This window comes from Ostrinia furnacalis, unplaced genomic scaffold, assembly GCF_004193835.3.
Source record: "Ostrinia furnacalis isolate ACB-3 unplaced genomic scaffold, ASM419383v2 OfSCF7586, whole genome shotgun sequence".
NCBI lineage: Eukaryota > Metazoa > Arthropoda > Insecta > Lepidoptera > Crambidae > Ostrinia > Ostrinia furnacalis.
Genome location: NW_021137825.1, coordinates 226,485 through 240,792, shown reverse-complemented (window position 1 = coordinate 240,792; position 14,308 = coordinate 226,485). Strand labels below are relative to the sequence as shown.

The 14,308-nt window shown below is 39.1% G+C and overlaps 1 protein-coding gene across 1 annotated transcript in view; it reads left to right on the top strand.

Annotated features, from left to right (window-relative positions):
* LOC114365386 (protein HID1) overlaps positions 1 to 7,057 on the top strand; it is a 30,361-nt gene extending 23,304 nt beyond the window's left edge. Inside the window, exons 12-15 of the mRNA XM_028321941.1 lie at positions 1,719 to 1,879; positions 3,823 to 3,995; positions 5,401 to 5,559; positions 6,665 to 7,057. Coding sequence (XP_028177742.1) covers positions 1,719 to 1,879; positions 3,823 to 3,995; positions 5,401 to 5,559; positions 6,665 to 6,728 — 557 coding nt within the window. The 3' untranslated portion in view covers positions 6,729 to 7,057. The remainder of the gene's footprint in view (positions 1 to 1,718; positions 1,880 to 3,822; positions 3,996 to 5,400; positions 5,560 to 6,664) is intronic.
* The last annotated feature ends 7,251 nt before the right edge of the window (positions 7,058 to 14,308 follow it).

Genomic DNA, 14,308 nt, shown 5'->3' with positions numbered 1-14,308 from the left:
CACAATTTATCGCTAGTTTCCTGAATTTCAACGTGGACGTGTCAAGCTCAGTGATGATCCCCGTCAAGGTCGTCCAAAAACTGCAGTCACCTAAGAAAACGTTGATGCTGTGCGTAAGCTGATTGAACAAGATCGACATGTGATATACCGCGAAATTCAGGCAACTTTAGACATTGGCATGAGTCAAATACAAATAATCTTGCATGAACAATTAGGTGTAAAAAAGTTGTTTTCCCGATGGATACCGCATTCGCTCTGTGAAGAGCAAAAAGCGGCTCGCGTTACTTGGTGCGTCAGAACTCTCGGGAGATTACATGCAGGATCCTCAAATGCTGTATACAACATCGTATCAGGTGACGAATCATGGATATACGCGTACGAACCCGAAACAAAAAACCAGTCACGAGTTTGGGTGTTCGAAAATGAATTAAAGCCAACAAAAATTGTTCGTTCACGGAGTGTTGCAAAAAAAATGGTGGCCACGTTTGTCTCCAAAACCGGCCATGTTGCGACTATTCCTCTTGGGGGACAAATTACGGTTAATGCAGATTAGTATGCTAGCATTTGTTTGCCACAGGTCGTTTCTGAACTCCGTAAAGAGAACTGCAACCGCCGCATCATCCTCCATCACGACAATGCGAGTTCTCACACCGCGCACTGGGCAAAGGAGTTTTTAGAGCAAGAAAACATAGAATTATTAGTCCATCCGCCGTACAGCCTTGACCTAAGCCCTAATGATTTCTATACTTTCCCTTAAATAAAGAATAAATTGCGTGGTCAGAGATTTTCATCACCTGAAGAAGCTGTGGAAGCCTACAAAACGGCCATTTTGGAGACCCAAACTTCCGAATGCAATGGTTGCTTCAATGATTGGTTTCGTGTATGGAAAAATGTGTCAAAGTTCGCGGAGAATACTTTAAAAAGCAATAAATACATTTTTAAATAGTAATGTTGTTTCACTTCCTTGATTCCCGAAATTTTCAGTGCCGCCCTCGTACTTCTCCCGCAGTTTATAAAAACAAAAGATACACAAAATGAAATGTGGATTAACACTCAATAATTTAGAACTACCTACTTTAATTTCTGTAGGAAATATTTCGAAAATAGGTCAGATTATGCCCAAGGACCTTTATTTATAATATTCATTACATGTCAAATTGTGACATTGTACGGGAGTATTTCCATCTCTCGTATCCACCTCTGCAACTTTTGTGTACTGTGTAGCCAGGCTTGACTGCCAATAACAACCTAACCAGTGAAGGTCAAGTTTGTCCCGGGGGAAAGTTAAATTACCATTGGACCCGCAACGAAATTACAGAAGAACATAGGAGGAGTTCGAAGTTAAGGTTCGACTTCCCTCCAGTTCCCTCCTTATACTTGAGTTTGTAAACATACATCTACAAGTGGAATTTCAATATATTTGTGTATTATTCTATGTTTATTACCCTCTTTATTAATATACTAGCGGCCGCCCGCGACTTCGTACGCGTGGATCCCGTTACGTTATAAAAGGAACTCCCATGCAAGAGACTTGTAGTTTATGGGATTTCGTGATGAGTCAGTGAGTCAATCAGTGACCTTTCGCTTTTGTAGATATTAATAAGATTATTTTTATAATTAAGATTGATTCGTAGCTGTATTTTTACTAAACGGTATTCTATGTACTGTAACTGTACCTATTAATAAATAAATAAATAATGTATTTTTGCGACCCACAGCGATAGCAGCCATGACGGAGCGCGAGTCGGCGCACCCCGCGCCGCCGCCAGAAGGCACGCAGCTACTGCCGCGCCGCAGCGGGGATGGACAAGACTTAGCAGCGACTACGCCGGAGCCAGACAATGATAAGGACAACGACGACGAAGGTGATAGTGAGCGGGTGAGTTATTGTTGAATTCCAGCCCCTACAGACATAGTCACAAGCCGCAGCGGAGACGGACAGGACCTAGCAGCTACCACGCCCGAGCCAGAGAATGATAAAGACAACGACGACGAAGACAATGAGCGGGTGAGCTACAATAGACTAAGCTCCAGCCCCCCACAGCTATATCCAAGCTACGGTCAAAACCTTCCAGACAGATAGTGAAAATGATGATACTGAGCGGGTGAGTCGATAGGAACTCTTTTTAATCCTGTGACGTCACACCCTGCGCCTGCGCCGCCGCGCCGCAGCGGGGATGGACAAGACTTAGCAGCGACTACGCCGGAGCCGGAGAATGATAAAGACAACGACGATGATGATACTGAACGGGTAAGTCATTATGGAACTTTTATTGAGCTCCCTACATGCTATAGCCATAGCAACGGGCCGTAGCGGCGACAGACAAGACCTGGCGGCAACTACGCCTGAGCCGGAGAATGATAAAGACAATGACGATAATGATAATGAGCGGGTGAGTCGACAGGAACGCTCCTTAGACCTGTGACGTCACGCCCGACGGCACGCAGCTGCTGCCGTGCCGCAGCAGCGACGAGCAAGACCTGGCTGCAACCACGCCTGAGCTAGACAACGACAAAAACAATGATGATGATGACAATGAGCGGGTGAGTTGTTGTGGAAAATTCCTAAAGCCATAGCGAGGAACCGTAGCTTAGAGGTGATAAACAAGACCTTACAGAAACTACACCCGAACCTGACAACCACAAAGACAATGACGACGATGATACCGAGCGGGTGAGTCAATACGAACTCTTCTTACGACCTGTGACGTCACCTCGCGCCGCCGCCTGAAGGCACGCAGCTGCTGCCGCGCCGCAGCGGAGACGGACAAGACTTAGCAGCGACTACGCCTGAGCCGGAGAATGATAAAGACAACGATGTCGAAGACAACGAGCGGGTGAGTTCTCAACGAATCTCAAAGTGTATATCCATTGTGAATTTACACGCGGGACAGTGCGGTTAGTAAGTGACACATTACATTGTTAAATGTTCTAACCTTTAGCTCCAACGACAAAACCGATTGGCTTGTTGGCCATTATTAACGTACGGATAGGAACGCTTGTACCAACACCAACCTCAATCACTGCCCTATGGATCTAACAATTTTTTCATCATCATCATTCATTTCAGCCATAGGACATCCACTGCTGAACATAGGCCTCCCCTCAATGATTTCCACAATGACCGGTTGACAGTGGCCTGCATCCAGGGCCTTCCTGCTGTCTTTATGAGGTCGTCGGTCCACCTTGTGGATGGACGTTCCACGCTGCGCTTTCCGGTACGTGGCCTCCACTCAGAACCTTGCTGCCATCGGCCCTCAGTTCTGCATTCTATGTGCCCTGCCCATTGCCATTTCCTTACTTTAAATTATTTTTTAAACTAAAAAATTCTATTCTGAAGACGAAAGTCTACAACCAATGTGTGTTACCTGTGATGACTTATGGCTCGGAAACGTGGCCCCTCACTATAGGCCTTATACAGAAGCTAAAAGTTGCACAGCGTGCTATGGAGAGGGCTATGCTCGGTGTTTCTTTACGAGATCGAATCAGAAATGAGGAGATCCGTAAACGAACTAAAGTTGCTGACATAGCCCGACGGATTAGCAAGCTGAAGTGGCAGTGGGCAGGGCACATAGTACGCAGAACTGACTGCCGATGGGGCAGCAAGGTTCTGGAATGGAGGCCACGTACCGGAATACGCAGCGTGGGACGTCCACCCACAAGGTGGACCGACGACCTGATAAAGGTAGCAGGAAGGCGCTGGATGCAGGCCGCTACCAACCGTGCGATGTGGAAGTCATTGGGGGAGGCCTATGTTCAGCAGTGGACGTCCTGTGGCTGAAATGATGATGATGATGAAAAAATTGTAATATCTGATTGCAGAGAGACAGCATAAGAAAGAACAGCACCGGCTCCGTCAAGTCGTCGTCCGAAGCGAACGCTTGGCGGCCCAGCAGCGCGTGGGTGGCGAGCTGGCGTGCCAAGCTGCCGCTGCAGACCATCATGCGCCTGCTGCAGGTGCTGGTGCCGCAGGTCGAGAAGATCTGCATCGACAAGTGAGTGCTGTCTTAGACAGCTTCAAGCTGCGACTGCACAGTCAACTGCAGAGTTCTATGGACGCACATACACGAACCGCTCGAGCGGTTGCAACTGATTCGGGCGGTCGACAGCACGGCGAATTCTCATCGTGCGGTCAAGCAGTCGCCAGCCATACACTGACTGCTCGAGCTGTCGACAGCTCTCGCGCAGTTATCTCCGCCCACTTTCTTTATACCACGGCGCGCGCGCTTGTCATTTGTTGAGCAGTTAATACCAACTGCTCGAGCAGTTATCACTGGCAGCTTCAAGCTGTTCGACTCTTGACTGCAAGAGTATGGCGGGCCTTACGACCGTTACATTAGGCCACCATCACGTCACAAAATAGGAGCAGAAGACGGAGCACGGACATAACACGAGCGAAGTGTCGAAAGTGTGCTGGTGCCGCTGGTCGAGAAGATCTGCATCGACAAGTGAGTGCTCTGTTGTGATGCAGTACAGACTTCAGGCAAATAAATCCTGATGTTAAATGAAGATGAGGACCTGGCCTCGAAAAGACCTAAGTTACGTTGCTTGTAGAATACACCAGCTTGCAACGAGCTCCAGAAAATGCATGCGAGTTTAACTTACCACTAGCGTGGTGCTTGAGTAAACGGACTGCGTAAGTAAGATCTCGTGCAGACTTGCGTACAAGCAATTCCTAACTGAGCAAATAGAGGGGTTATGTTTTAAGACAAACTTACGTTGGACATGGATCTGCATCCGCCGCTTGTTCCTGCCTATTAATGCACGCCTGCCTCCCGCCGCTTGTGTCAAAACGTCACACGCATACGCGCCACACTGCGCTGTTCATACTATTTTTCGATACAGAAGCGCGTGTGGACGCCCGCGTTAGCGGAGGCCCCAAGGGCAATTTGGTAAGTTTAGGTAGCGTATAATTTTTTTTATAGAAACGTAAGTACTTACGCATGGCGCTACTGTTTTCTGGGGCCATCAGAGTGGTACCATGCCTGGTCCTCTGCTGGTTTAGATGACAGCCACGGAAACGCGGAATCTAAATGGGTAGACTACTACTGGGCTCTACTTTACAGGGTGTTAGGTAAATGGGTATATGAGCCGACACTAGCCCATGTTAACATGGTCATATAAATGGTATGATGAAGTCAGAAAATTGATATCTTCATTTTAATTGTTTTAATTTTCATACAAATCGGATTTTATAAAATTTATTTTGTATGAAAATTAAAAAAATCAAAATGATGATATCAAATTTCTGACTTCACCATACCATTTATATGACCATGTTAACATGGGCTAGTGTCGGCTCATATACCCATTTACCTAACACCCTGTATACCCCCTAGTGTATTGTATGGAAAGTGTTCTTCTTCGTATGATGTTTCTGATACATGAATATTGTGCCAGGGGCCTGACGGACGAGTCGGAGATCCTGCGCTTCCTGCAGCACGGCACGCTGGTGGGGCTGCTGCCGGTGCCGCACCCCATCCTCATCCGCAAGTACCAGGCCAACGCCGGCACCGCCGCCTGGTTCCGTACATACATGTGGGGAGTCATCTACATACGGTACGTACTTGTTACAAATGTTCTAGCTGTTACAGCGTAGTAAGCCCGGTTTCCACCACGGAGCTGTGTGGAGACAAGGAGTGTTTTGGAGAAATTTATCATAAACCAAAAAAACACCATTTTAAAAGCAGATTTTTTTGCAAAAAGTGTATTTTTTTTATTATTTGTTGGCATTTTCTGAGTATTTTATGTATTTTTTTAGTATCGCCTGTTATTTAGCATCATTACTACCCCTTAGTTTAAAAGTTATTACGTTTTCTTTACAATAAGTAATTGGAAGAAAAAAAATTATATAAAAAATAAAAACTTTAAAAATATTTGACCTCTTTTTTGTCGATAAAAATAGGTCTAGTTTCACCTATTTTCATATGTACACTTTATCGTGACTCACACTGTATTGCTATCGCGACTGTGCGACGGGCGCCCGCAGTGAGTGTGCGAGCGCGACAGCAACATAATTACGCGCGAGCGATAAGAATGGGTAGCTTGGGGTCATTGGACAAAATTTTACGTGCTTACAGACCAGACTATAGCAGGAACTTACAGCGTACTAGGTCTGGTTTCCACCACGGAGCTGTGTAGAGACAAGAGATGTGCGGTGAAACTGTCCGCACCTACATGTGAGGCGTCATCTACATAATTTAAAACTTTCTCGTTCTAAAAATACTCAACGCCATATTTTTATGAGTTACGTATGTATTCTCGGCTTGCAGCATTTCAGCCGAAACTTAAACCATGAGTACTCATAAAAATTTCGCGTTGAAACCCATGTTTTTCTATTTTACTATGCCAGAGTTCGCGGGTTCGATTCCTCCACAACACGATTCAAACATTTGTGTACATTAATATATCTTGTTTATATTGGCCTGGGTATCTTCTAGTATGTTGATTTAACTAACCCTAGACGATCTGCAACAATTTTTGGTAATGAATGGATACTTACCAGCGTTCTCTGACGTCTATATCAAGTGATGCCACGAGATTAGTGTGTGCTACCGTAAACTAATGAGTTGTAAATGATAACACTATAGTTGATTCGACCGTTTATTGCCGCAGCGCTCGATTTGTATGACTGCGACATGTTCTAATAATTTTCTATTTCCAGGAACGTGGACCCGCCCATATGGTACGACACGGACGTGAAGTTATTCGAGATCCAGCGCGTATGAGGCCGCACGACGCCGCGGCGGCGCTCACCAAAGCTACAGTCTCCCAGCATTTACCTTGTTTGCGGTTGTCACGCGCGGCTTACCTTGTTTATGTATGGACACTCACGGGTAAAACCACGAATGGATTTTGCACTTTGTGTCTTTGGTGAAAGGTTTAAATCAGTTGAGCAGTTTGTCGTTTCTTTTAGGCGAATGTACAGCTTGTATACAATGTGTGTGATGTATATTCATAATCCTACACATACAAAGTGCATTTATTCTACTACGCGAACCATATCTTTTCTATTGACCCAACGTTGGAGTATAAAAAAATATAAAACCCATAGCAGCTAACATCTAGTGAACTAAAGACAGATTATTGCATTGTAGTTTTATAGTAACGTATTAAGATTCTAAAGTCCCCGTAAAGTGCATTATATCGACCTAGCGTGGTTTGGAAAAACCTTATATCCAGTAGGTAGGCTGATAATGGTAAATGAATTAACCGTTTTCATTCGTGCCTTTTACACGTTTTGTATAGTTCGTACTTCGAAGTAGTCACATCCAACGGGAATTCTCATTAAGTTGTGTCCATATTTTTGGATCTCTTTCACTTGTAGCGGTATGAGGTAAAGTCTGGTCGCCGAGCAGATAGAATTTCGTATAATGACCACAAGCTACCCATCCTTATCGCTCGCATCAATATAATGAGGGCTATCGTTTTAGCGCTCACCAGTTAGCGCCACTGTAGAGTAAGGTCCTGTCACTTGCTAGTAGCGAAGACAGTGGCACCATCTGGTGAGTGCTAAAGTGGTAGGAGGACTATCGCATTTGCACTCATCAAGATGGCGCCACTGTAGAGTAAGGTCCTGTCAATCGCCAGGGGTGCCAACTGTTAAGTATAAAAACGATAGCCCTCATTACGCGCGAGCGATAAGGACCGGACTTTAGTGACAAATAAACCCTTCAATACTACCGAATAGTAATATCGAAGTATCTTGGGTCGTGTGAAACGAAATAGGCTATCGATGTTGTTAGCGAAACGATTTTTCGCCAACGCTAGCAGAGCTGTCTGACAATCGACACGTCTTGTAAATATAAACAGGAAACAGGATAGTTAGTTCGTCACTAAAATTTTATTTTTCTAACACAAATTGAGATTTGCGGATGAGAGAAAATGAGTTACATCTTAGGTTTAAACGCTGTGCGTGACAACAAAAAACTTTTTTTTAAGTCGTGTAATCTCGTCGTAGATTTTTGGAATTTTTCTCGAAGGAATATTTTAATTACTGCTATTTTGTGAATATGTATTTGAAACAGAGCTATAACAGTTTTTATCATTAATTGCTTTGTCTCTTTCTTTCAAAATGATGATCACTGTGTTGGAACGAGACAAAACAAAACATGTTGTAGGACTTTTGGTTTGAATTAAAGAATACAATTTATTATAACTATTTTTTACGATTGTTGAGTTTTCGATGTATCGGCACAGTCGCCCGACTCATTACTATTAAAATAACATAAACAATATTAGTTACTTACTTTATTAAGTCAATAATATTAATAAAAACTTCCCTAACAGTACAATACCTATTGTCATCTAGCTGAATTTTAGTTCTGTAAGTAAATAAATGGATTTGTACGTAATTATTTAATAACTCGTAGTTATCGAACGAATAGTCTTATGAAAATTAAACCATAGTTATTCCGAATGTATCATTTGAATTTAAATGGAAATATTTTATCAATTTTATATGTAACAATATGAATAATGATTATGAAAAATATAGTTTATTAGGTTTACGAAATCTTATGATATACAAGTGCTTACTCTCTGTTTCATACTGTGGCTGTATCTAAGTGACAACTCGACTAGTCATATTTAATTATTATCTTAACTATAGACCAAGTATGGCATGTGTATCTGAAATCTGAATGGTCACCAACTCCGAAGCTTATGGTAATGTCAATTTATTTATATTATTATGTATCATAAAAAATATATACCTACATTCCTATTGTATGAGTTTACAAGCTATTTTGCTATATTTAAGAAGCATGTAATTTTGCTTTAATCGCTTTTTTCGAGTTTAATGTTCTTTTGCAACTTATTTGAATAAATGTGTAATGTTTATCTCGAAATAATTCACACATGTATTGTATGGTATGAATGAGACGTTATTGTACAGTCGATATCAAAAATTAACTTCCAGTTATAATGTACAATGCGTAATGCGGAAAATATGTACCCACATATTTATGAGCTCTTACTTTTGCTGTCGACTGTACCTGTAATAACAAGAATGTTGTAATATTACCTGTAATTAATATGTAAGTGTTACCTAATGAACACACTACCAAATACTTTAAAGAAAGTTATGTGCACCATTATTTTATTTTATTGTATAATAACTATAGCTTTAGTTACATGAAAATTAGAATATTCTATTTATTTTCTTTACGTACTTAATGTTATTAGTTGAAATATATAAGATTGAGCTTGATTTCGTTTTTGATATCTAGGTAAATAAGTTTCAATAATAATTCGAATCACAGTTATAATAATTTATTTCAATCAAGCGTCTGTTACAAAATTCAAACTGATGCTATCATACAAATAAATAAGTTACGCGAGTAACAGCCAAATAATGCCAATTATAACTAAACATCACATTCAATACTATTGATTAGGACTAGGGCTTATTAGCATAGCTGGGCACCGTTAATCAAATAGTTAACTTCGTTAATCGTTAATCCGTTACTAAAAAAATTAACTTCGTTAAACGTTAAAACGTTACATTTCGGAAGATTTAACGCAAGTTAACGTTAATCGTTAATCCGTTAACATGTGATATTAAGACGAATAAAATACCAATAAATTCGAAAGCTTGTATACTCTGTCTGACTCTGTAGAATTTATTCCTCTTTTATGTTTGCGCTACAAGCTTTCCAAATTATTTGAACCTTGCATAATATAAATTGTGGATTTTTAACATCTTAATTAAGAAAATTAAAACCTAAAAAAATCATATGATGTACATTCTCAGATCATAGTATGATCTGAGTGTACATTACTATAAAAACTACCAACGAAAATTGTTTTGAACGAGATCTAGTAAGTAGTTTTTTTTTATTACCTCGTAAATCGTAAACCGCTTACCTATTACCGCGTAATCTTTCATACAAATAACTCAAATTTAAAAAAAAATATATTAATCAATGGTACGGAACCCTTTGTGCGTGAGTCCGACACGTACTTGGCCGGTTTTTTTTTTCGTTTTAGTACAACTGCATTTCAGAATAAAAGCTTGTTTTTAAAAAGTTTTTTTTTTTAATTATAATTTTATTATACAAGACAAATCCAACAAACCCAAACTCGATAAATTTCCTCCGTTTCGTTTAGGAATTCCTATGGCCACTTCCTGACTCCATCATCAGGACCCTGGACATCATCTAGTACTAAAGTGCTCAAGAAGATAAATCCAACGAACCCAAATTCGATGCGATTCCGCCGTTTTATTTAGGAGTTTCTATGGCCGCCTCCTGACTCCATCATCAGACCAGTTCAATAGNACGTACTTGTCAGAATGCGTTTTTCAGCGTGCCTGCTGTATCTTTTTGATAAATAGTAGGTACTGGATTAACGATTAACGGACTTAGGATACTTTAACGGAAGTTAACGAGTCCGTTAACAATTTTTAAAGTTAACTTAAAAGTTAATCCGTTAATAGAAATGTTAACTTCGTTAATTAACGATTAACGGATTAACGAGTTAATGCCCAGCTATGCTTATTAGGTACATATTTATTATCATCTAGTAGAAATTAAAGAAGATTAATGTAACACGATCAGGAATATAGTGATTTAAATAATTAATTAAATTAGGTATAGATCATTTTCATATGTAATATTAGCAAGTAGTAATTAAAATTTATAAAATATCTATAGCACCAAGACTTCTATATTTATGATAAAGCAATGTTTGATTCGATGATTAGTAATGAAATATTTTGTGTCGAGTTTCGAATTATAATATGGAATTTTGAAAAATCTCAAGTAATGTTTTATAACTTGTAAACTTTATTCCTGATCGTGATTATTCCAACTGAAATTGATAGTAATCTCAATTGTGCGTCAAAGTTTTGAATATATCTCGAGAGATTCTCAAAACTCACAACTTTAGGAGCTAGGGTAAAAATATAACATCTATGAGATCATGGCATTAAAATAGTCTAGACATAGCAGGCTAGGGTGGCCTAGGCCTTTTGAAATAAGTACATTGAAGACAAAAATAGAATCTTAGGGCTCATAAGAAAATAAATCACATTCTAATGTAGATTAAAATGTACACAGAGATTTAAAATTCCCGCTAACAATATTGGAAATGTAGAAGTACCAAACACCAGTTTATCAATTACCTCAGTCAAATTCAGTTTTCAGGGTCCTATAAGACTCTGCCCGTTTCTTTTCCAATAATGTACATAGCTCGTTATATGGACACTACCCTATACACTGGACGACATACTATGTATAGACGCTATTCTAAACATTTTATACATACAGCTGCAGTTAAATATTGGGGTTTTAAAATTATGCTCACCGCATAAAACTGCATACAAAACTAAGTAGAGATATCTATTTTGTTTGATATTGAACACCACTTATTGTTATGTACAATAAATTACAATGTTTTAAAATGCGTGATAGATACAAAGGATTAATTTTTAAAATGCCTTATTAAAATTTCGTTACATAGTTTTAGTGGTCGCGAAAGTGGGGAAAGTCTAAAGCCTGATCCAGACGAGTGTAACGCGTAATGTAATATAATGTATCGTGTAATGTAATGGAAATAGTATGGGCAACACTTTACATGTAATGCTCGTAGTGCCGTCCACACGTAGAATTACACATTACACCCGTCTGGGCCCGGGATAAATAGAATGAAAATTAGGCCGAAACAAGTGCATACTAAGATATCTTCTGCTTGGAAAATATCACTAGCATCTGGTGAATTTGGGAAGTTTTGGGTGAATTATTATAAAAAAGTGATTTTTCTAACAAGTGGCATTTGAAGATTTTTTTTTAAATTCAACAATGAATTTTTGAATAATTTTAGTTTCTACTAATACAATTTAGTAGAGATAAAACTTATTGGTTTTCTAATACGCTTGTTGCGTTGTAAAGATGTTTTTAAAAATATTAAATTTAATAATCATATCTAAATTAATCATTTGAAATGATAAATAATTCATTTCACCATACTTGTTTGTCATACAAAAATGTCACAACTCAATAAAAACATCAAAGCTGTGACCTCATTTCACAAACCATTCAAATTCCATACAATTTTATATGTTTTTGGAAGTTCATTTTCTAGGGTCCCTATCTACCTTCACACCCATAGCAAACAATTCCCTGTACTTCAAAATGAGGAACCATTTACTGGAATACCCAGTTGTTTTAATAAATTAAACTAACTTATTCGTATATTGGATAGATAGGCAGTTTCTATCCATTGCGGTAAAGTTTATACACACGGAACTGACTATTTATAAATTCCTAAGTCATTTAACAAAAGAGACATATTGTATAGACATTTTGTCTGTTTAATGTAAACTAAATCTATAGTAAAATAAATTATTATGGCTAAAAAAAATAACATTACTTCTCTTTGTACAGTCGCAAGCACATTGTTCTAAAATCGCACCTGTTACAACTGCATAAAGTGACTTGCACTTAGCTTGATGTGCCGACGCTGTACAAGGAATAATATCTATCACTAACATTAAAATTACACGGATGAAATGTAACATTACAACTCGACTGAGCTAACTGCGTACCTGGCTGGAATGCGACTATCCCTCGCACTTACCCGCGTTCACCCTGTCCAACCAGAGCGTCAGTGTGACGTCACGGCCTCCGGGTACGCAGTCAACTCAACCGGGTTGTATAAGTGTCACTTATGAGATTCGTAATGTATCTACCCTTTATTTCATCACACCAATCGTCTCTTCGCACTAGTCTTCATGTTATCAACGCATTAACATTGAAGAATTATTATTTATACATGTATATTGGTTACACTACAGCACGTCAAGCTTGACACATTTATCTTGTGGCCGCTCTTATCCCACGAGTAATTGGAGTGACTTTAGTCAAGCAGCTGTCAATCTTGACCTGCAGTCGTGTGTACTCAAAATGTACTTACGCAATGGGTCTGATTCCGTACCATACATTTGTCCCTTTCCCTCCTTCGTAAAAAGGGTTGGTCTTTCAATACAAATTTTGAACCTTCAAACAAAATTCTAAGGAAGGAAAGAAATAAACGACTGTTACCGTGGAATCGAGCACAATATTATCACGAGCGAAGCTTTACCATATTTTACCATTTCTAGTCTAATATTTGTAAAATTGTAAATTTACAACATACGAGCGCCTCTTACGACTCTTGTCATTATACATTATTATTTTTAACTGGGATGAACTTCAATGGTTGACTAGATTTCACTAGAAGACGATGTTTCATAAATGAAGCGCAACAAGTGACGTTCAACGTGTGGTAGGTTACTAGAAACATGACTGTAAAAGTGTGACGTTTCGTATTGTACAATATTGTTAAAATTGTTGACCGTCACTGTTACCAATATTTTAAAAATATGTGTTAAGTTACCATTTGTTTCATGGTAGAAGGATGATGCGCATTGAAGTTACAAAACATCGTACAATCGCTTCCTTCTTCCTTAAAAATCTCACAATGCGATTGAACAAACAAATTGGCCCTTATTATGCCATTACTAAGTTCTCTCGCTACATTCTCCCATCCCAGTTAAAGTCAAGTTTATTAAAATGTACGTACTAAAGTTATTTTATTATAATCAATACACATAGCGTCATTTCCTGGTCTGCGAGGCCTCCATGCCTCGCGGTGCAAGCCGGGAGTATATCCTAACTAGGCCTACGGGTAAGGTTCGTCAACAAATAGGTCATTTAACTTAAAAGGTATAGTCAATTTTGGTAGTGACCTAAAACTGTGCATAGATTGTAAAGTATATGGTACATAAGAAGAAATAATAATGAAATTATGGTTCTGAAAATTGACTGACGGGTTCATGTAACCGAAACGACATATTGTAACTTACATAGGGACAAATGAAGCGACATGAAACATTTCGCTTCATTTGTCCCTATGTATTTAGATAAATATAAAGTTTGGAGTGTTCATAAAGCATCGGGGCATTAAGCCGCTTGTACATGCTAAGAAATATATAAAGCCATTTTTAGTCACTTGTCCGGTCCCAGCTCTGCGGAAAACACGTCTTCATGAAAATAAAATTCTCTAGATACTTATTTGCTTAATTAATGTAAAAAATCTGTACAACTTTGTTTCTGTTAAAACTTAGCACATGTCTGTTGGATTGATTTATACCTATCATTATAAAATTATATAATGTATAATATTAGTCTTCACGTTAAATGCATGCTGTGTTTGCCTGTAATAAGTTAATACATTGAACATGTACCTATTCTTATTAAGATTTATACAATTGTATGGGTGTAATTAACTGTTGGTGAACCAAATAAATAAAATAAAAAAATAAAAA